The sequence below is a fragment of the Oryza glaberrima genome, chromosome 5 (assembly GCF_000147395.1).
Source record: "Oryza glaberrima chromosome 5, OglaRS2, whole genome shotgun sequence".
Lineage (NCBI taxonomy): Eukaryota > Viridiplantae > Streptophyta > Magnoliopsida > Poales > Poaceae > Oryza > Oryza glaberrima.
This window is the reverse complement of record NC_068330.1, coordinates 25,028,817-25,052,396: the sequence shown is the minus strand read 5'-3', so window position 1 is coordinate 25,052,396 and position 23,580 is coordinate 25,028,817. Positions and strand designations below refer to the sequence as shown.

Genomic DNA, 23,580 nt, shown 5'->3' with positions numbered 1-23,580 from the left:
CCGAGCCCGCGTCGCGGCTGCAGCTAGGGGAGGGTGGCTACGACGGCTGTTCATGGAGATTAACTGCAGCTTGATTTTACTGGTATGGTTAATTTGGCGTGAGGCGTTGAGCAGCCTTTATCATTTCCTCGCTTGAAAGATATCAGCTGCGGAGTATTGTGAAAATCATTTCCTTGCTTAAAAAAATTGGTACAGTACATTGTTGTGCAGTAACTTTAGCAAAGCTGTATCTTGAATTATGGCACATTGGGCGTTGAAAAGGGACACGTTTGAGGCCCGTTTGAACTGAGTGTTTTATGAATTATTTCCATATTCAATTATGATTATGTACTCAACAATAATAATAAATTAATCATTGTAAGAAGATAATTTTAACGAGTACAGCTTAGAACAAAGAGTAGATGTCAGTATGTCACACAACCCTATGTATTTTGGTTTAAGTTGCAGAAAGTTTTATGATATGTCATATATAACCACATATATTATTACCTATAGTCTCATAAACCCACACTGCTAACCCTTTTTATCTACTATAAATATGATTTCTAAACTTATAACCAAAATTAAATTTATAAGTTCGTTTAATCCGTCGTCTAAATGTTATCATCCTCATTATCACTCTGTGCATTCTAAAATATAAACATTTCTGCACATATCCTAAAATGCTTATATTTTAAAATGGAGAGAATAAATTAAAATAGTCAGTAGTGCAGTTTTATGAAACCTGAAGACCATAATACCTAGGTTATGCACCGCATATCAAAACCACCATGGTTTTATGCAACTCGAAAATAAAATAACCAGGGTTCTAAAATATACTCCTTATAGTAGAAGAAGTTTCTTTTGTCGAGCAAACATATTTTTAGAGTCGTGGAATGAATAATTTGCGAAATAATTGCAAAGTAGCTGAACGGGCTCGAATTTAAACTTTTGTCCTTGCTAAAAATTTAACTTTGCCTAGTTTGTCTTTTGTTTAAGAAAAAACATTTATCAACAAACACACGGTAAGTAACATTCTGCATTCTGCCACTACGTTAATTCATCTTGGGTAAACATCATATTTACCCAACCCACCCGGGTTAGGTTTCTTGTGGTGGAACCAGCCCACCTGGTTTCAAATCCTAGATTTGACACGAGTGCTCGCATTTACGGCTAATTATTCTTTCAGTGGTAGGCGATGTACCCGTCGACAGCGAGACGCCTGTGGTGATTTCGTCAATCTCAAGATATGCCGGTCTAGTCTTCCGGAGGTGCTCATAGGGGTAGGGTGTGCGTGTGTGCGTTCATAGGGGTGAGTGTGCGCACGTTATGAGCGTCTGCGTTTGTACTGTGTTTCTAAAAAAAAAAATCTTAGTAAACATCATATTCAATTAATATTGTTTTCGATGTTTAGCAGAAGTACTACCAATTAGAAAAAGTAGCATATTGGGCCATTTGCTGAAGCCATTGGGGTAGCGGGGCTCATCTCATCTTGCAGCGACTACACCATTTTTTTTGCTTGTGGACTGTGCTGTCAAGACAAGAAGCTGGCTGGTTGGTCATTGGTGTCCTGAAAGGCAACCTATCTTCATTTCCCACCACAGTTTTATATGCTCCACTTTCTCTATCCCTTTCTTTCTCTCTCTCCCCTCTTTTCTTATTGCCCAAACACACCTCTAATTATAAATTTATAATATCCTTTAGTTCCCATAGGCCAAGTTTAAAAAATATATTTGCATGGTCAGGAGGATTCATGCTCTATGTTTTTTTTCCCTTTTGGCCGGAGACCACGCGTTTTGCAACTGGGCGATTAATGAAAACCAACGTGATTGTTCGGCACGGTCACACGATATTAAACACACCAACTATTTTAACTTCGTTTCTAAAAGAAAAAAAAACTATTTTAACTTTAGATGCGTACAAATAAAATGTCAAAGAAATATAAAACAACCAACCATATAAAATTCCTTATGAACTTTCCACCCCTCCCTCCCAGGCAATGCCTATAGCTTAAATTGCGAAAACCGTTAGTTGTAAGGTCCAATAATAAAATGAGCAAAAAAAATGCATTTTAAACATCCAGTTTTGGCAGGTGTTTGAGGGGAAAAAGAAAAGGAGAAAGAGCAACACAATTCTTTCCAATTCTTACAGTAGACGACGTCGACTATTTAGTTCGGGTAAATTTTACCAAACGGCCACGGGCTCACCAGTATCCCCAGTTCCCACCACCACCACAAAACCGCACAAAAGCCGGCGAATTTTCCCGTAATTTGACCGAAAACTAGAGGCCACCGCGAAAGCGTGATTAGGCCGGACGTAAACCGAACCCGGGAAAAAGGAGATAAAAAAAAAGAAGGGAAAAAAAAAGGTGAGGAGGAAAGGATAAAGCAAAACGATCAGAAAATTCGATTTGTTTAATCCTCTCCCCCTTCTTCCTCGTCCCTCTGCTGCTGCCGCTGCTGCTTCTCCCCCTTCTGTTCCACACACTCGCGAGGAGAGGAGAGAAGAGGAGGAGGCGAAGAAAAAAAAAAACCTAAGCGCTTTTCCCTTTCGGGAAATTCCGCGCGCTCGCCTCCCCCGCCGCGGCGCCACCGCCGCCGCCCCCGCCGCGGATTCGCCGCCTTCCTCAGGCGGCGCAGCGTGCCGCGCAGGCGTCGTCGTCTCGGTAACGTGTGGCTCTAATTCGTTTTTTTTTTGGGGGTAGGAATGTCGCTGTTAGGGGTCGACGAGTTCTAATCCGTGGTCTAACCCTACAGGTAATCGCGCGAGGGGTCGTGGTCTCTCTGGGATGGGGTTGTGGCGCTGAGATGGTGGTGGGCGGCGCGAGGTTGTGTTCGCCGTGAGGTATGGTTCCCAACCGCTGAAATTTGGGGGGGCGCGGAGGATGCTCCGGCGAGGGGTGATCTCATTGCGAGCAGGATGGCGGGGACGCATGGTTTTCGTAGGGTAGGCGTGGTCGAGATGGAAGCGGCGACGGCGGCTGAGGTGGCCGGTGCCGGCAGCGGCACGGATGGCGATTTGCAGATTAAAGGCAGCAAGGAGAATGGTCAGACTGCGGAGCAGCCGGCGGCCAGCGAGGCGCTTGAGATGCCCTCCACTCCGCTCCCGCTCCCGAGGGACATAGATTGGTCGGAGCATTTCTCCTTCTTCAATTCGGTGGGCGGGTTTGGGGGCAGCATGGATGGCGCGAGGGGCTTGACTAGTGTTGGCCTATCTAATTCTGAGTCGAGGCCGGATAGTGTAACCCAGATCCAGAGCTGTTTGAACAATGCAGACGAGAGGGTTGAGGAGCTCACATTGAAAAATTGCATCAGCTCCGATGCGCAACATGAGGTTTCAGCTGGTGGAAGCACGAGCAGCGGGGAGAAGCCTACAGTTATGAGGGGTCTGTGGGGTAATTTTACAAGGATGGCATGGAGAGCTAGCGACGTGGCTAACAGGGAAAAATTAGCAGCGAATCGTGGTGACGTTGCAAACTTGAGGGTCGGTGACATGCCCATCAGGGAAAATTTGGCGGTGAGCTTCGGCAACAATATGATCTCACGAAATGATGCATCCAACAAGGAAATGGGAATGAGCCATGGGGATCATGCGAATAACAAGTTCAATTTGCCGTTTGGTAATCAGCAGCCTTTTCTGTCTCCATGGCCTAATCAGAATGAGCAGCGAGTTGAAAGGGAGAATGCTCTCATAGTGAGTAGCTTTTCAGCTAGAATTCTGGATCAGATGAGGAGTAAGAATGTAACACCTTCGTCTGGGGTTCAGAGCTTCCCATTTAAGAGTGTGTTGAAGGGTAAAGGTGTTGTATATCAAGGTGCACGAGAGGAGATCCAAGTTCAAGGTAATGCAAGGACCAGAGCCCCTATGGATAAGATTCGCAAGATCCCTAACATACCACAGGATTCCATGGCTAGAATGGATGGTACAATCTTTGGCAGTGGTGGAAATGTTTTAGAACCACAGTGCGAGGGAACCAGCCTAAGGGAACTAATTAAGCCTGCACGCCAAACAATGAGCAAGTTTGAGAAAATGCACTTCTTTAAGCAGATTCTTGATCTCGTAGACAAATCTCATGCCCAGGGTTTTAGTTTACAGCATTTGCGCCCATCATACTTTACTATCTCAGCCTCAAACCAAGTAAAATATATTGGTTCTTATGGTACCCAAGATTTATCAGCCCCAAGCAAACTAGATATTGCGACGGATGATATTTTCAATAGAAAAAGATACCTTGATCCCAAAGTTGAGTCCCAAGATTCTAATGGCGATAATGCTTCAATCACAAAGTATCAAAAAGTTGGTGAACAAGGATCCATTGCTGTAAGGCGACCAGTGCATACCTTTTGGGCTAATCACAGAGGGGGCAACCAAAGTGAAGGTGTTGATCCTGGTGCTTTGTGGCAGGGCAATTCGAGCTGCACTGTCCGAGAACGTTTTAAGGCTGCAGAACCTTTCTATGGCGGCAGTATGCCCTATGCTCAACGACCATCAAGTTCTGGCAACCAACAGTCAGTATTTGAATTGAGGATGCTGGAGGAAAGCTGGTACAGAAGTCCAGAAGAGATCAGTCAGTTGAAAGGCATACTTCCATCAAACATCTACAGCCTTGGGGTTCTTTTGTTTGAGGTATGCCAATTGCTTTCATCACATATCCTGAAGTAGTCCTCCAAACACTTTGTAGTGTTAGAAAAGTAAAGTGACATTGTGCAAATGCTATTTATTTTCTTACCCCATGAGGTTGTTTGTGGATGATTTTTACTCTTAAGCCATTTGATGAGGAGTTCATGCTGTTTTTATGGTTCCACTTATGAGTAGCTGAAAAATTGGGACATGTATAGTGCAGAGTTTCCTACTTATCCTACTCAATAATAAGTATATGAGTATGCTGTCTCCCTTATTTGTTTAGCAGCAGTTGGATTGCTGAAATGATCGGTTACTATTATCATAATTGTATTTCTACGAATTTGAGATATACCTGATTGAGATGTGCAATTCTGACTGACACCATGCAACAGTCTTCTTGTTTGATGAAATAATATTGTTTTCTTATCTAAGCTGCATGGGCATATTATTATTCTTTTTTTTAACATATTCAGTAAAATCTAATCTAGCCTTAACTAGTACAGAAGGTCTACAGGATATTCCATTAATAGACTTCGCATGTGCACGCACAGACAATAGATTATGATGGCTACTGGAAATCACATTGAATTTTATCATTTCTAGTTTCCGTGGAATTCTTTGGTGCTATCTTAAGCCTGGCTTGTAGTTGACAACATTCTCTTTCCTACCAGCTCTTTTGCTGCTGTGAAACATGGGAGGTACATTGTGCTGCAATGTCAGATCTCCGCCATCGCATTTTGCCCCCAAATTTTCTTTCAGAAAGTCCTAAAGAAGCTGGTTTCTGTCTTTGGTTACTCCATCCAGATCCCTGTTCTCGGCCTAAAGCAAGGTGAGCATGCTTGTCTCTCTCAGCGGTCATCAGAAAGCAAGATACTTGGTGATTAATTGGATAGGATCAAATATTCATAGGGTTACATTTTGGCAACTTCGTAAGTTACACTTCATACTCTAGGCAGTTCATTTGGCTGGTGGAGTGAAAGGATGAGATCTCAAGGCATAATTAATTAATTATTAGTTTGTTGTACCTGGTTACTTAATGCTCCTGGCTCCTGTATTAACTTAGCTTGCTTCTATTTTTTTTAATATAGATACACTGCTAGGGCTGGTATTTTGTTGAATGTTGAATATTGAGCTTTATTCATAGAATAATAGAGGACATTGAGCATGAACAAAATATGAAGTTCATGGAAAAGTGCTGATCCCGGTCTAAAGAATAGAAATCCTTTATTTGTTCATTGCACAAGGCAATTATACATAATCATTTCATTAGCATTACTTTTTTTTCCCTACGTGGATGATTTTTATTTTCCATCTGCAGACTTTGAATAATACTTCCAAACCAATTTATGCCTGATGGACATTTTGCTTTTTTGTCAGAGATATTCTAGGGTGTGACTTGATAAATGAGGGTCGAGATTTGTCCTTGTTAGATAATAAAACACCAGTTGCTGTCAATGAAGAAGACACCGAATCTGGTTTGCTACTGGGCTTCCTTTCTCAACTCAAGGAAGAAAAGGAGATGCACGCTGCCAAATTGTCAGCTGATCTTGCGAGCTTGGAAACAGATATCGCAGAGGTTGAGAAAAGACACTCAATGAGGATGGGATTTAGTTTAGAGGACATGGATGTACTGGCAGGTTCTAATGATCTCTCAGGAGCTTCTGCATGTGCCCTGGGAGGTGCATCACTCTCAGGTTTGCCACCATCTTTGTGCAGATCGAGCATATATGAGGAGCGGGTCATGAGAAACTTGGAGCAGCTTGAAAATGCATATTACTCCATGAGGTCCACCATTGACACATCGGAGGCCAATATAATTAAACGAGTTGATAATGATGCTTTAAGGGTTCGTCAAAATTTTCACGAGCTGCATAGTGATGCTAATGCTATCGATGAGCAAGCAGACCCCCTTGGATGCTTTTTTGATGGCTTATGCAAGTATGCCCGGTATAGTAGGTTTGAAGTACGGGGAATTCTGAAGAATGCAGATATACTTAACTCACCAAATGTGATTTGTTCGTTAAGTTTTGATCGGGATGAAGAATATTTTGCTGCTGCTGGTGTTTCAAAGAAAATTAAAATATTTGAATTTGATGCCCTTTTAAATGATCGTGTTGATATTCATTACCCATTGATAGAGATGCCTAGCAAATCCAAGCTTAGCTGTGTCTGTTGGAACAGCTACATAAAAAATTACTTGGCATCAACAGACTACGATGGCACTGTTCAGGTATCTATCTTATGGCCGAATATAAGAGGTCTATCTGCTATTGTCAAGTTGCTATATTTTCATTCTTGCAGTTTCTGCTAGCTTCCATTCAACAAAACTGTTCATCTGATTCAGTTAGGTTTATAAATATATTCAGATAATTTGGTTATTTTGCTATCTAGGATACTGTTGATCTGCAAAATTGGTTTATATAGTGAACATCACCTCAATATTTAGCAAATGTTCTACTGCAGTGCAGTGCCATGTCCTCATAATTTTAGCTTTGGGGCTGATAATATAATAGTAGTATGTTCTTTTTTTTTTGGGTGCCCATTTTTTTTGTTACCATTATGATAATGATCCAAAAGATACCACAAGTGCACATGTAGGTTAGTATTTGGAGAAAGTGCTCTGAAGGTGAAATTTCCGAGCTTCTGATTAAGGTTATCTGTAGGAAACTGAAAACGATGAATATGGTTGAGAAAACATTTCCTTGTCTTTGAGTTCTACTGAAAGCCTATGAAAAGTGAAAAAATATTCAAATCATTCTATTGGGTTCCCTTTAGAAAGGACAAGGAAGGGGGTGATGGGGATTATCTACCATATAATTTGTTGAAGGAACATATTATAGGGAAAAGAAAAATATGTTTAAAGAAGGGTGTTGAAGGAAGCAGAAACATTATGGTTGCCATTATATCTGTAACAATTTTCGTATATAGGTTGCTTCACCTTGTAGTTTCCTTATTTGAAAAATGTCTGTACTGATTTTCTATCATCATAAGACACTTATCATTTGCTACTCTGAAAAAAACATGTCGTGCTCTGAACTGTTGTTCTTTTATGTGCTTAAAAGCAAACATCAATCTATAATATAAGCATCAGATGCATGGAAAAGCATTGCATATATTTCTTTTCTTTTTGCCATCGGTTTGATTATCACTGTGAAATGCAGTTGTGGGATGCAAGCTCGGGTCAAGGATTCACGCAGTTTACGGAGCACCGAAAAAGAGCTTGGTCTGTAAGTTTCTCAGAGGTGGATCCAACTAAATTGGCAAGTGGAAGTGATGATTGCTGCGTGAAAGTTTGGAGTATTAACCAGGCATGTTGTTGAACTAGTACATATTTGTTCTGCTATTTTTCTTAATCTGCTAAATGCTGTGAAGTAGGATTTTGCAAAATCTGGTTGACTGGCTTGACAAGGTTTCCATGCATGCATGCACCACAAATAATAATGTTAATTAGCTGTCAAACCTTCTGGACTGCTTAACTTAGTTTTTGTACAACCATAGGGTTAAGCATGACAGACAGTGAAGTAATACATGATCTTTTTTTTCCTAAAAAAGAAAAGGTGACACAGGGAGTTTCAGATAAGATAAAATGTTAATACTATAAATTATTTTGTCTCAAGTCGACATTGCACCACTGTTGGTAAATCTGTAACTCTGAAGCTATCCTGTTGGACTAGGTTGGGATAGCTGAACACTAAGAAACATGCCAAGTTAGGTAGGAACCTTTCTTCAGTCAGAAGAATGAGTCAAGCATAGGAAGATACCTGAAAAGTACTCAAAAGTTTTTTTTGTCCATTGATGCAGCAGTTATCAATTTATCGTACATTAACATAGTTTGATCTTATTTGTTGATTATTTCCACCTTCCTAGCTAGATTTTTGTTTCCTGCCACCTTTTCTTATTCTGAGTCGATGTCTTATTGTCACCAGAAAAATTGCACTGATACCATCAGAAACGTGGCCAACGTGTGCTGTGTACAGTTCTCCCCATACTCCTCTCGTATGTTAGCTTTTGGCTCGGCTGATTATAAGATATACTGTTATGATCTGAGGAATACAAGAATCCCATGGTGTACTATTTCTGGGCATGGAAAAGCTGTCAGCTATGTACGATTCTTGGATCCAGAAACACTTATCTCTGCATCAACTGATAACACCTTGAAAATATGGGATCTCAACCGGACTAATTCCAGTGGATTATCTACTGATGCCTGCAGTATGACGTTGAGTGGCCATACCAATGAGAAGGTATGAGCAGATTTTGTATCATCTCATTTTCAGAATCAATTTATACTTGACCTCACTGATAAGTGATAATTGTCCATGCAGAATTTTGTGGGGTTATCTGTTCACGATGGATACATAACTTGTGGTTCTGAAAATAATGAAGTGAGTATTATATACAATGCGGTTACTTTAATTGTTATACTGTCAATTGGGTGTTCTGTTGAGTTGAAAACTCACCTGAGTTCTTGTTAAGAAAATTATATGCCCAGGCCTCCCCCACCCTCAACTAGTTCGATTGACATTTGGTGTTCTTTTTTTTTTCACCATTTCTTCCTTTGTAACGATTACCCAAGTCGTGCCATAAATTTGGCCCCAATCATAACACCTTGGTTCTATGTTACGTAGTAGGATGGTGAAGTTTAGATTATGCTCATTTGAAGGTTTATACATTAAACATCTCATGTCTTTATGTGAAGTCTTATTTGTGAACACTTTCATGATCTGAAATCAATGTCTCATCTTATATTTCTTCTGTTAACCTTTTTGTAGAAAAAGTTCTCATGTATTTGGTGTTGACATGCAGGTATTTTCTTATTACAAAACCTTTCCCATGCCAATAACTTCTCACAAGTTCGGTTCAATCGACCCAATAACTGGACAAGAGACAAATGATGATAACCAACAATTTGTGTCCAGTGTTTGCTGGCGAGGGAGGTCGAACATGGTAGTGGCTGCCAATTCTACTGGCAGCATTAAAGTGCTTGAGCTTGTGTGAATAAGTTGATGGGAACTTTAGTGAATGGGAAGATCTGAATCCTAAGGTTGCCATACTGCATGGTTGATGCTTAGCTGCCCTTGTATATTTCCGTGAACGTCTGCCTTCGCAGCAGGCAGCTACTCAAGCATCAACCATCCTTCGGTTCTGGGCTTCATTCCATCAGAGCATTTGCAACACTCAGTTTACCCCATTCAAGCAACCTACAGCGCCAAACTATTGGTGGTGAAGAGATCGGCGAACAAAGAGAACAAAGAGATCTTCGAAGGTATGAAAGGTAATGGCAATTCTTGAAGATGATTGCCACCACCAAAATATTTTGTTTGTATGGCGTTTTGACATAGTACAAGTCAGCATTTTAAGGAGGGCCTTAGGGGTCTGTACAGATTAGGGTCACAAAGGGTCGATGTAATATAATATATCATGAAATCGGATATGCTTTTGGGCTAAAAAGCCTTACATGATACATCTACTCGAGAAATATCACTGGGAATTAACTCAGTTTTGATGTGCAGTGGCAAGCCGTCTAGTACAGTTGTTAGAAAAAGGTGATTTTGTATCTTGAAGAAGATTCGGAAGAGTAATCTAGAAAAGGTGTCTGTAGTTTGAAATAGAAAGCTTAATCAATTTTTGTGTATAGAGAGACCTTGCAACAAGTGTTTTGGCTCGCTGATTCTCTGATTGCGCGTTGGTGCCGGTGATAACGATAATTGACTAATTTTCTGGTTACGCATTTCGATCAGGTTTCATATGATTGGATTATTGTGTAATCAACAATTCAACATTCCCGTGCTTGCAATTTCTTCATTTTGAAACAGAATAAAACGCATGCGCCCATTAATTTGGTCTAGTAGATTAAGCCTGATTTGGAAGAGCATTGAATCAGTTTATAATTTATATAGTTGTTCTTTTGACAATACAAGACATTTCAGGAACTAAAAGCCCATCAATACACCAGACAGCATGCATCGATCGGCAGCCACGTCACAGTTCACAGGCCCACGACAATTTTAATGGGCCAACGGTTGAAAAGGTGCCTAGATTACGATCACGGTTACAACCTGCAGATTATTTGGCTATGAGCTGTTTTCTGAATGGATTCCTGCTGAACTTCAATATACTTCATGCTCTGATGTCTGATAGCAAACAAAAGTCCAGCAGAGGAACAAGAAGAGAAAATTTGTTTACTGACCATGACTCCTCTCTCTGAACGGCTGAACCTTATTGGCAGGCAGCCAAACATAGCAAGAACACAGGTTGTGCACTGAAAATGTTTGCTGCAAACTTGTGATCCCCTACACACTTGCCAATATTAGGGAAGAGAGACAAGAACCAACAGCAAAAATAGGCAAGAAGCTAAGCTGCCAATCTGCCATGGATTCCAACTCCATTACTTCCCTTATGTCTTCCTCCTTGCCAACTTTTCCCCCTCCCTGCGGCTCTCCCCCTTACACCATTACAATCTTTTCTTCCATTGGAGGAAGTAAAGGTTAGGTTTGTAGCATAGGGAGAGTCTAGGGCGGAGAGAGACAGAGGAAGAAGAGGAAGAAGCTATCGGCCACACGGTCAATAAAGAGAGCGGCGAGAATGGCGAGCAGGACGCAGTACGCCTTCTTGCTCCTCTCGGCCGTCATGGCCTCCCTCTTCGCCGGCTCGGCCGCCGGAGTTTACCACATCATCGGCGCCGGCAAGGGGTGGCGGATGGCTCCCAACAAGACCTACTACGCGGACTGGGCTCGCACCAGGAACATCAGCGTCGGCGACAAGCTCAGTGAGCATATGTATTGAGAATTCGCAATTTTATCTGATCTTTTGGCGAAAAATTTGAAGTGTTTGGGTGAATCTTGGAACAATCTTTGCAGTGTTCCTGTACCGGAGCGGGGTGTACAACATCGTGGAGGTGCCGACCAAGGAGCTGTTCGACGCGTGCAGCATGAGGAACATCACAAACCGGTGGCAGAACGGGCCGACCATCATCGAGCTCACCCAGCCCGGGCCGCGCTACTACTTCTGCGGCGTCGGCAAGCACTGCGAGGAAGGCGAGAAGGTGGCCATCAACGTCTCCGTCTCCGCGCCCACGCTGCCCGACTCCGACGCCGACGCCGACGACGACGACGCGGACGACAGCGACAGCTCGTCCGCCACGCCGGCCACCGCCGCCGACCTTCTCATCTACCTCGCCGGCCTCGCCGCGTGCTTGCTGCCGGCATTGTTGCTAATATGATCGGCATGCGGAGTCGCAGCTGTGTGCAGTGTGTGTATGTGTGCGTATTGTGGCAGGCAGGTTGGGTGTGTCAGTGTGTGCATTGTGACTGTTTCTTGCAACTGTGTGCGTGATGAGATTAGTACGGAGTAGGAATTAACCTTTGGCTTTTGGTAGGAACAAGGATTTTCTACACCTAGATGCCATGGCACCTATCATTTCCATGCGACTCAAATAGTTATAGAAAAATTTAAAAATATTTAGTAGCATCGTTTATGATGATACAAGTCTATACATAAACACGCAGGACTAAATTTGATCTACAACTAGAGAAACAAAAATAATAAAATCAGACAGTCAATAGTATCCGTAAAGTGCATATAAAATTTGTTATTTTTGTTTCTTCATATATCGATCAAATTTAGACTTGCATGTTTACATAGTGTCTATAATGTCTTATATTATCATTGAACTATCTTATCAAATTTTATGAAATATTTTATATAATTGTTTAAATTACATGTATACACCTAGGTGTAGAAAATACTTTTTGCTTTTGGTAGCAAGTGTACCTGCAATTTTGCATTCGATCGCTCACCCGCTGCTTTCGTCTAGCCCCGTTCTTTGATTGCTGCCTCGTCTCGTGCCATTCTCCAAATCGCCACCACCATCGATCTCCGCCGACATGGACGGAGCTCTGTGGCGACATTATCGTTAGCCGCCAGCCCGCCACGTCGTCGGCCATGGGCGGAGCTCTCAGCCGACATCGTCTGCCACCACGTCCTGTGCGAGGTGGACCGCCGCGTGGTGGAACTCGTCTGCCGCTCCTGGCGCGCGGCGCTCGTAGGGCTCGATCCCCCTCCGCCGCTCACGTGGCTCGTCGTCCCCGACTCCGAAGCCGGCGGCCCTGGGTTCCACTGCGTCCCCAGCGGCTGCCGCACCCACCCCTTCTTCACCCCGCACGCCGCACGCCTCTCGCGCTGCTTCGGTTCGTACGACGGCGCCTGGCTCTTCCTCGCCGTCGACGACGACGACGACCAAGCTCAAGGCAAAGACGACCACGTCCTCGTCAACCTCAACAGCTTTTACTTCCTCGACCTCCCCCCAACATGTTCCCAGAAATGGAGTTCAACAACAGCGAGCTTGTCATCGTCGCCGCCACCCTCTCGAGCGAGCCGACCGAACAAGCTAGGATGCATCATCGTCGCCGGCATCATCAACTTCTGCCCCTGCTCCCAGGGCCGGTGGGACACATCGCGTTCTGGCGCATGGGCGATCAGGCGATCTTATGCGATCCTTCGAGGCAGACGAGACGTGCCTTGAAGTGGAGGACCTCCTATATACTTCAATGGAGATTTCCTATTCCTCGCTCGAGGGGAACACATTCGTGTGTGTTTAGATGGCCAAATGAGCCGCCCGGCCCGGCATGGCACAGCACCGTGCCTGGGCCGAGGTTAGTCGGATCAGCACCACCTGACCTACACATCAGGCCGTGCCAGCCTGTGACATCCCAGCCCAGGGCTTAATAGAATTAATAGAATGCTCATACCAACAAGTTGCAACTTCTTTTCCAGAAGCCAATCTCCAAAGAACTCCGAGGTTAAACGTGCCTGTGCACGAGTGAGGACAAAGTGTGCAGAAAAGACATGTGTTGGTCTGTGAGGGCAGTCTATGACCTATGAAAGCTTTAAGGTGTAAGCGGGTCCGGCCTGGGGGAAGGCGGGACGTTACAAAGTGGTATCAGAGCCGACCCTCGCGGGGCCTGAGGGAAGGACGTTACAAAGTGGTATCAGAGCTAAAGTGGTATCAGAGCTGACCCTCGCGGGGCCTGGGAGAAGGCGGGACGTTACAAAGTGGTATCAGAGCCGACCCTCGGCGTCGATCTAGCCTAGGGCTTAATAGGATTAATAGAATACTCATATCAACAAGTTGCAACTTCTTTTCCGGAAGCCAATCTCCAAAGAACTCCGAGGTTAAGCGTACCGGAGTGGTCATGGCACATGCGCTGGCACCAGACACATGGACGTGGCCAAGAGGGGACGTTCCTGGCATGGGGTTGATCGACGGGGGCGTCGATCTAGCCTAGGGCTTAATAGAATACTCATATCAACAAGTTGCAACTTCTTTTCCGGAAGCCAATCTCCAAAGAACTCCGAGGTTAGGCATGCTTGGCCTGGAGCGATTGCCTGGAGCGATTTGGGGATGGGTGACTGACCGGGCACGGCCCAATAAGACTCGGGCCGTGCTGGGCCGGCCCTAAGGCACGACAGTCTATCGTGCTTCTCCACAAAATAAGCATAGTTATTAAGACCGGACCGGTAATTGAACCGGCGAGGACGTCGGTTCACTGGTTCATTGGTTCAACCGTCAAAACCGGTCGAACCACCGGTTCGATTGTTTTGAACCGGTCAAATCGAACCGGCCACAAACACATGACACTAAATGTAAACCATAGTTCAACACCAAATAAACATAAACCATAGTTTAGGTTTACAGTCACACGTCTAAATCAAACACAAATCTCCAGCTCAAAAGGATTACAGTTCACATTTCAGACATCAAGCAAACACAAAGGTTAAGCTTGACAGCAAGCTAACATTTAACAATTATAGAAGAGATGCCAGTCTTCATGTCCAGGTTCAAGATCATCAGATCCAGGATGTTGAGAGCTTGTACCTTCACCATGGTCATCAGACATAAAAAGATCAACGCATGCATCATCGTTGTTGGTTATATCTTCATTTTCGTCAGTGATATCAGCCTCAACATCATTCAAATTTAACTCTAAATCTGCAAAAAAAAAAGGTACAAAGTTATATGCTAACATACACAAAAGATGCAAATTCAGTTGGCTTTGATTTATCCAAAGATAACAAATTACCATCATTGCATTGTATGGTCAATGTCGCCAATTCATTTCGAAAGGTGTTCAGCTCTTCTGAATTAAGACGAGATGGGTTATCTTCTACAATCCATTCTTCGTTACCCTTTCTAATTTCCTCCAAACTGATTGGGTCATAATTTCTAGTAGTCATTTTGGACCTAATGCAAAGAAGTTAAATATATCAATATTACTGTTTGGACCTAATGCAATTATGTGAAGTTGTGAACATGTTAAAAAGGAGTACCTTCGATGCAACCTCAGATTGCAATGAACATACACAAGATCATTTAGCCTCTGATGCTCAAGTCTATTCCTCTTTTTGGAGTGCATGTGCTCAAACAAGCTCCAGTTCCTCTCACATCCAGAGGCACTACAAGTTTGGCTTAAGACGCGCAAGGCTAGCTTTTGTAAATTCGGGGTGCTGCACCCATAAGTCTGCCACCACTCATCTGTGTGGAAAAACAGAAGTGAATATTGCTGAAAGTTAATGGAAAAGTAATAGACAACAACCACTTACCAGCAAGCATATGTTGTCGATCATTCCTAGCAGTTGAACGCCCAAAATCGCCTTCTCCCTTTCTGAAAATTCTCATCTCCCTTGTCAAAGCACTCCGCAGATTTAAATCTTTCCCAGCAAATTTCTCAATCACATCAAGAACTCCAGAGGTAGTGAAATTGTACTTCTCTCTCAGTTCTTCATTATATTGGTTGTTAGGATTAAACCAAAAACCAGCTGCATGAAGATTCTTATCAAAGTGCCTATCCCATCGTGCATCAATGTAATCCAAAAAGGGCTTGACTAACTCCTTCTTTCGCTGAAACCTCTTGACAATTTCATCTTTGGAGGCATGGAAGGCTGCAAATAGATACCCCATGGCAGGTCGCTCATCACTATCCACAAGTCTTAGCACGCGAACTATTGGTTCTGATAATTGACAAACAATAGCACAGTCTTTCCAAAACTTTTGGTTCAGGACATCATTGGTAAACTTTTTTGCTTTAGGTTCCTTGTAATATGCACAACGTGTCCATTCATTAGAGATAACCATTGCATGGAGATCAGCCTTGTGCTTGTATATACTTTGCAATGCAACAAAATTAGTAGCAAAACGAGTTTGTGCTGGACGAAGAAGCTCATGCCCTTTAGTGAACTTTCTCATCAGATATAATGGATAACAATGGTTGTAGAGATACTTTGTAATAGATGATGCATGAGCTACAGTGGTCTTCACTAAATCTTCTTTGCCAAAATCAGATAATATTAGATTCAAACAATGGGCAGCACAAGGGGACCAATAAATAGAAGGAAACTCCTCTTCTAACTTTCTTCCAGCAGCAACCATGTTAGAGGCATTATCAGTTACAAAATGAACAACATTTTCAGGTCCAACAAAGTTCACCACATCTTTAAATATTCTGAACAGAAAATCAGCAGTTTTTGAACTATCAGTGGCATCAACTGACTTTAGGAAGACCATACCTTTGGGACAATACACTAAGAAGTTGATGAGTGTCCTTCTCTTTCTGTCAGTCCAACCATCAGCCATAACTGTGCAACCAGTTTCCCTCCAAGTTTTGCGGAATCCATCAACAAACTTTTTAGTTTCAGCAACACATTTTGCAAGCAAAGGACCACGCATCTGATTAAAGTTTGGACCCTTGTATCCAGAACCAAATGAACAAACAGCATCAATCATTGCCTGATAAAAAATGGAGTTACATGCATTGAATGGAATACATGCATCAATAAACCATTTGGCCACACATAAATCAACCCTCTCTTTCACTGCTTCTCCTTGAAGAACACTCTTTATTGTAGGTTGATCCCCTGGGCCTGTCCTAGGTTTAAAGAACTTGCCAATAGTTGGAATAGAAGAACCTCTTTTTCTTCCTCTGTTTGATGCAGCTCCTCTGTTTGATGCAGCTGCTGGAGCAATGTTTAGCTCATGTACTTCTTCTTCTTCTTCTCCAGGCTCTGGCCCATATGGATTTTCTTCCTCATATTCCTCTTGTGCCTTCCTTTTCTTTGTAGCATTATCCTCCAAATTCTGATTCATTGTGTGCTCAACCTCAGGATCAACCTTAGGACAAGCTGCCACATTTCCTAGGAATTTGGCTAAATGTTGCTTGAAACGGTGAATTCCTCCCCCGGAGAAAACCATGTCACAGTACATGCATTTGATCTTTTTTTTCCCTCCCTGAGTAATATGTGTGCAATAGGCCCAAGCAATGTCAGTCTTTCTTCTTGTCTTTGGTTCTGATGCTGATTCTTGAGCAGTAGATGTAGGTGTACTCCCATCAACAGGAGTTGGAGTATCTGAAGAATCCATTGCTGTCAAAAATACAAATAATTACTAATATTGATTTATCTAAAAAATATCAAAGCTTCAGTAAAACAAGTATATATGCATTATATTTCTTCAGTACAACTAGCAAAGTAACAAATTTGTGTCTTCTAAAAAATCAAGATCTGAAATAAAATCGTCACAATAGATCTTAACTAGTTCACTACCATTGGAACTTGCAATAGCATAGTACCAATTTCAGTAGCAAGTTAGGAACATACCATCTGCCATGGATGAAGCTTGCGTCGATGGAGAGTTGGAGACTGGATTTGGAGCTTGGAAGAGCTGAGCGCTACTCGATGGAGATTGGAGACTGCAGAACAGGAGAAGTGGAGATGGTGCCGCCGCTCGCCGGAGCTGGACTGCCGTGCGCCCGTTGTGCGGTGCTGGTACAGCAGTTCATCGCCGCTGCCGCCGCCACCGAAGGTGAAGGGATGAGAACTCGAGAAGTCGAGAAGAATACGCCAATGTGAATCTAATCCTATTCCCCACGGGCTGTAACCCTAAAAACTGCGTGTTTACAATCTTACCCTTGCCTTTGTTGTGTCACACTGAGAAAGATGAGGGGTAACTTGGTCCAAATGCAAAAACCGCCTGGTTCAGTTAAAACCGGCCGGTTCGCCGGTTCCATAAAAAACCGGCCGGTTCGAGCGGTTTTTAGCGGTTCGATTGCACAGACGGTCTTTGAAGTGAACCGAGCCGCTGCACTCTCTGGTTCCGGTTTTTAGTGGTCGAACCGCCGGTCCGGTCCGGTCCTAATAACTATGAAAATAAGTCTATTGTTGCTCCTTCAACTCGTTGGGCTGTGCCTATATGGCTAGAAAATAAGTCTATTTTATATTCCTCTTCTCTTTGGGCCTTACCTTATACTATGATTTATTAAGTCTATTGGGTCCCTCTACTTTTTTCCTTCGATTGTGTCGGGTCATGCTGGCCCACCGTGCCGAGGGAGCAACCCAGGCACGGCACGGCTATCGGGCTGAGCTGGCACGGGCATGACCCTAGTCGGGCCGTGCCGTGCTTGGGTTGGGCCAAATTGTCGTGCCTTGGGCCGGGCTGTCAGGCCTCGGGCCATCTGGCCATCTTTACGTGTGTGCGGTGTGCCAAGAAGAAGAACCGGTCTTTGCATACCAATTGCTAATCCTATGCACAATTGCCATATATCTCACACACGCGTACACTTTGCCGTACGTTTCACATGCCACCTCAGCCTATATAGCTCAAATTACTAGGAGGCGCCTACATATCGAGCCCTGTTTCACCAAGTAGATCGGAATTGTTTCACTAAGTAGATCGAAAATGTCTCAGTATTTTAAAAAGCTGAAACACAACCAAATCACCTTATGAAACATTTGCTACAACGTATGAAAAACGGTTTCCAAAAAACTCGGGCGCTGTTTCTCCTTATATAAAAACAATATTTCAGCAAATAGCGAAAGGATGTTTTAACTCAATGCAACATTTGATCCATACATAGTGAAACATCACGAGTACACTTACTGAAACATTGTTGGTGAAACTAAAAATGAAGCGGATTCCTTTAATAGAGCGTTTCTGTAATATGCGGGTGATTTGTTGCAACGGCGCGGAGGCGCGGGAGGCGCCCGATTTTTCTGCCGCTGATCGGGCGCATGATCGCCAGCGTTTTCCAAATAACTAGCCACTTTTCACACGTTCAACTACATTTTGATCTACTGCGCTTCCACGAATTGCTCGGGTTAAAGTCTATGCACAAACTAACTACTACGAACTTTGAATTTTTCTTTCGACGAAAACACACTAACTAGTACTACTTCCTTTTTTTGATTTTTTTATTAATCAAATTTCTTTAGTTTTATCAAGTTTATATAAAAATATAGTGAGATTTAAAAAAAAACTAACACAATATATTCAATGTTAGATATAAAAAAAACTAATTTGGTGCAATAAATATTACTGTTTTTTTCTTTAAATTTGGTCAAACTTACATGAAGTTTGACTTAAAAAGTCAAAACGATTTATAATATGAAACGGAGGGATGAGAGAGTACGTTATACATAGATTTCAAGAGCAAACCCTTCTCTTGGCGTTGGTATGATCCGTTGGGATTGGAGGCTGACGTTTCAGTGATTTCTGGTGCCGCAGCGCACATAGCAAGTTGTGAACGAAATAAGTAGACTCGTCATCTTCATCATCATCATCATCGTTAATTTTCTGGGACGCGAAGGTGAGAGGCGAGAGCAAGCTGGGACGATACCCCGCGTAGATGTCCCATTTGCACGATGGCAATGACTGTGGAGTCACTGGGAGGGGGATTTTGCAGTCCCATGATAAAACCTCAGTTTGAGAAAGGCTCGGTGCCGCCGGTGATGTGGTCGTCGTGGTTGTGCCGATAAACCTCGAGTACAAGTCATATCCCTCTTTGTAGCACAGCGCGTGGGTCTCGCCATCAAACCAAGCACTCATGGATGCTTGTCTACGGAACACACGGTTGCCGATTCGAACATCATTGGTGTCATCCTTGATCTTGTAGAGCAGCTGCCATGGTTGGTCGCCGTTGTCTTCTTCAACCGGCATTGCCCAGAACTGAATATCTGTGTGGGGTCCTAATGACTAGGCACAGCCGTCCGTGCAGCTCGAAGTCGCTCACTGCCACCTGGGCCCACGGGCACCCGTAGTCTGCTGGGTTGTACGTGCGGTGCTCCTCGCTTGCGACGTCGACAACCATCACCGGACCGGGTGTCAGCACGCAAATCTTGCCACCTACAACAACGGTTGGTGTATTTTCTGCCACACAGCACGGGTGCGAAAGCGGGTGTTGGCGCCACCCGCTGCAGGCTCCATCACCGGCGGCAAGCGCGTACGAGTCGATCCTGTGGTCGGCGAAGCGGAACAGCTTGTACACACCGGTGGTCGGGCTGAACCCCAAGGCGAACGTGAACGGCGACGCGAAGACGAGATCGGGCTCGAGGGGAGGAGCCCTGGGCAGCGCCAGCTTCTCACCCGTGACAGGGTTGCACACGACGACCTTGCCCCCGCTCCAGGAGGCAAAGTAGAGGAAGCCATTGCAGACGTTGGCGAGGTGGTAGCCATAGGCGTTGCTGACACGGCAGATGGGCGCGTGGCCACCACCCGTCATCACCGCCGGAGAGACCAGCGCAGCCGGGAAGACGGTGGAGACACTTTCACCGTCGACGCTATCCGTGGAGACGAGCAGAGCGTAGGGGACATCGCCCTTGGGCGGCGCGGCGTGCCTGTCATGGTGGAGCTTCCGGAAGGAGGGGTTCGTGACGATGTCGCGCCACTGCTTGGACACGCAGCTTGACCGGGCGACGTCTTTGGTTGGTGCCCTGATCAAGACCTCCCACCACAACTCGACAGGGACCATCTCCCCCCTGATCAAGATCGCGGAAATGATTTGATCGATCGATGTTCTTAGATTGATCAGTAAGGCGATTTTAAGTAGAGGCAGTAGCTACTTAAGCCCTGATACGATACGATTTGGGAATTGCATACGTATACGGTTGATACGTGCACACTGGTAATGACGATGGAGTCGCCAGAAGGTGTATTTTGTGGTGACATAACCCAGTGATGGAAACATTATAATTGTACAAAACTTTGTCAAGATGTTACTAGAACGCACAACCTTTTTATTCACCAATGAATACCTAAAACTTACTCCCGTTTCATCATAATATAGGAAAATTTTCTAACACAAAATAAATATACTACAAAAATATATTCAATGATGGATTTAATAAAATTAATTTGTGTCATCAATATTAGTATATTTTTCTATTTCAAATTTGTGTTTGAGAGGAGGGGAAAAGGAGAGTGGATTTTAAGCTCTCGAGTGGACGTCTCCTCGTTGTTTGAATTTCACTCAAATAGCTATGAAATAATTTGAAAAAAAATTAAGATGATATATTAACATGTGATATATCACTCCACAAACATGCACGTTAAAATTCAACTTCTACATTTCGCAACGAAAAAACCAAATTTGGTTTAATTTGGTTTTTTCGTTGCGAGATGTAAAGTTGAATTTGAACTTGCATGTTTGTATGATGATATAACACATATTAGTACATCTTCTTAATTTTTTTATAACCATTTAAGTAACATGCAAACAATGAGTGAACCTCCTCGAGACTTTAGAATAGTTTCCAGGGGAAAATAAAAGATTCGTACGTAAAACGAGGTGAACTATTAGCGCACGATTAATTGAGTATAACTAATAATTTTTAAACTTAATAAATGGATTAATATGATTTTTTATACAGTTTTTCTATAGAATATTGTTTTTCTAAAAAAATATTACGTTTAGCAGTGTAGGAAGTGTGCGTGATAAAAAAGAGGACGCTTTCTCTTCTCTTTCCACGGGCCTCAAACTTTAAGGTTATTTAGGTAGGAATCATGCGGTGATGCCTGAAGGTTTATTCCATTCGTACCGCAAATGCAATCATCTGATTGCTGAGGCTTTAGAGCCTATTCAAAAGATATTTTCTGCTAATGTTTCTCGAAAGCTCACGCAGCTAGCTTGCCTGAGGTATGTCATAAGGAAGAGGACAAAAGTTACAGAGGCACATCTTTCAGTCAAGAATATACTCCCTCGTCCCATTTTAAATATAAACCATAAGTTTTCGTACCTAATTTTAATCATCTGTCTTATTTAATTTTTTTTATAATTAATATGTTTATTGTTACGAGATAATAAAATATGAATAATACTTTATGCGTGATTTATGTTTTCAATTTTTTTAAAAAAATTTCAAATAAGACGGTCAATAAAAATTAGGCACGGAAAATTACGGTTGCACTTAAAATGTGACTGAGGGAGTATATATAATGGAATACTTTGTACCCACTTCACAAAAGTTTATGTAATATATATAATTTTTTTCAAGAGCGATTGTGATGCGAACATTATCGACGATGATTAGGAAACTATATATATATTAGCATATGCATGAATTTCCGGAGCAAATTCTTTTGGCGCTGGTGTGATTGGTCGACGTCATGGGCAAGCTGCGTTTCAACAATTTCTTGTGTCGAATTGCACATAGCAGCTGGCGGATGAACGGACTGGACTCGTCTTCTTCATCTTCGTCGTCATCTTGTTGGGACGCGAAGGTGAGAGGCGAGAGCAGGTTAGGGCGGTACCCCGTGTAGATACCCCAGTTGCACATCTGCAATGAATTTGGAATTTCCGGGAGGTAAATTTCAGAGTCCCATGACATAACCTCGGTCAGAGAAGATCCTGTGTCGTAGTTGTGCCGATGTACCTAGAGTACAATGTGCTGCCCTCTCTGTAGCAAAGGGTGTGGGTCTCGCCGTCGAGCCAAGCATCCATGGGCTCTGGTACCTGGATAAATCCATTATAGCCGCCATTGAACCAATCATTCATAGGCTCTAGTTCCTGGAATCCATTATTATAGCCATTTTTCATGTCGATTTTGATCGTGTAGAGAAGCTGCCACGGCAGGTCGTCTTCGTCGTCGTCGTCTTCTTCAACCGACAAAGTCCAGAACTGGACTGTGTTGGTCATGGATATCCTGATGGCCAGGCACAACCGTCCGTGCAGCTCAAAGGCAGTGAACGACGTTTCGTCAGCCGCTGGGCACCCGTTGTCCGGTGGGCTATACATGCGATGCTTCTCGCTCGCGACGTCGACCACCGACACCGGACCGAGTGTGGGAATTTCGGGTGGGTGCCAGCTCGGGGTGCCAGTAGCGGTCATCACGCATATCTTGCCACCTACAACGACGGATGGCGTGGTTTCTACCACGGTGCACGGGTACAGAAGCGGGAGCTGGCGCCACCCGCCGCCGCCGGCTTCACCGCTTGTGGGCAGCGTGTACACGTCGATCCTGCGGTCGGCGAAGCGGAACAACTTGTAGACGTGGGTGGTCGGGCTGAACCCCAAGACAAACCTGGCACGCGACGATTTATAATCTGGCCCGATGGGAGGAGCCCTGGGGATCGCCAGCTTCTCGCCGGTGATGGGGTTGCACACGACGACCTTGGCCCTGCTCCATGACGCGAAGCAGAGGAAGCCATTGCAGACATTGGCGAGGCTATAGCTGATGCCGTTCTTAACCCGGCACATGGGCGCCCGCTGGCTCGTTGACACCGGAGAGACCAGTGTAGCTGGGGCGACGGTGGAGACGCTTTCGCCGTCGGCGTCGACCGTGACGACGAGCGGAGCGTCCGGGACGTCGTCCTTGGACGGCACGGAATGCCTGTCATGGTGGAGCTTCCGGAAGGAGGGGTCGCTGACGATGCCGCGCCACTGCGTCGAGACGCAGCATGAACGGGCGACGTCTTTGGTTGGCGCCCTGAGCAAGATCTCCCGCCACAACTCGTCGACGGAGATCGTCTCCCCGCAGATCGCTGCCATGGTTGATGATGTATGTACTGTAGATTGAACGATGACCCTGACCTGATGCCCCTGTCTCTTAATTGCTCGTTAATAACCCCGTTAAGTAGGCAGGCATTGTCTGCTACGATTTGGGAATTTAGTATTGGATACGATTGATATCCTGTAGATCAAGATGAATCAATAA

The 23,580-nt window shown here is 44.0% G+C and overlaps 2 protein-coding genes and 2 pseudogenes across 3 annotated transcripts; 2 read left to right on the top strand and 2 right to left on the bottom strand.

Moving 5' to 3' along the window:
- Window positions 1-2,344: 2,344 nt before the first annotated feature.
- LOC127773320 (protein SUPPRESSOR OF PHYA-105 1-like) lies at window positions 2,345-10,304 on the top strand. 2 transcript variants are annotated; one of them, XM_052299376.1, is made up of 8 exons: window positions 2,345-2,644; window positions 2,736-4,605; window positions 5,274-5,431; window positions 5,980-6,832; window positions 7,764-7,910; window positions 8,529-8,846; window positions 8,928-8,987; window positions 9,409-10,304. In XM_052299376.1, exons 2-8 carry the CDS (start codon window positions 2,899-2,901, stop codon window positions 9,598-9,600), a joined length of 3,435 nt encoding a protein of 1,144 aa, XP_052155336.1. In that variant the 5' UTR covers window positions 2,345-2,644; window positions 2,736-2,898; the 3' UTR covers window positions 9,601-10,304. The 2 variants fall into 2 exon arrangements, with proteins under 2 accessions (XP_052155336.1, XP_052155337.1); XM_052299377.1 differs by having other exon boundaries at window positions 2,345-2,649.
- A 306-nt stretch (window positions 10,305-10,610) lies between these two features.
- Window positions 10,611-12,139, top strand: LOC127773322 (umecyanin-like). Its single transcript, XM_052299378.1, has 2 exons — window positions 10,611-11,371; window positions 11,463-12,139. Exons 1-2 carry the CDS (start codon window positions 11,188-11,190, stop codon window positions 11,822-11,824), a joined length of 546 nt encoding a protein of 181 aa, XP_052155338.1. The 5' UTR covers window positions 10,611-11,187; the 3' UTR covers window positions 11,825-12,139.
- A 6,936-nt stretch (window positions 12,140-19,075) lies between these two features.
- Window positions 19,076-20,399, bottom strand: LOC127774299 (putative F-box protein At1g30920; annotated as a pseudogene).
- A 1,573-nt stretch (window positions 20,400-21,972) lies between these two features.
- Window positions 21,973-23,414, bottom strand: LOC127772567 (F-box protein At5g65850-like; annotated as a pseudogene).
- Window positions 23,415-23,580: the final 166 nt, after the last annotated feature.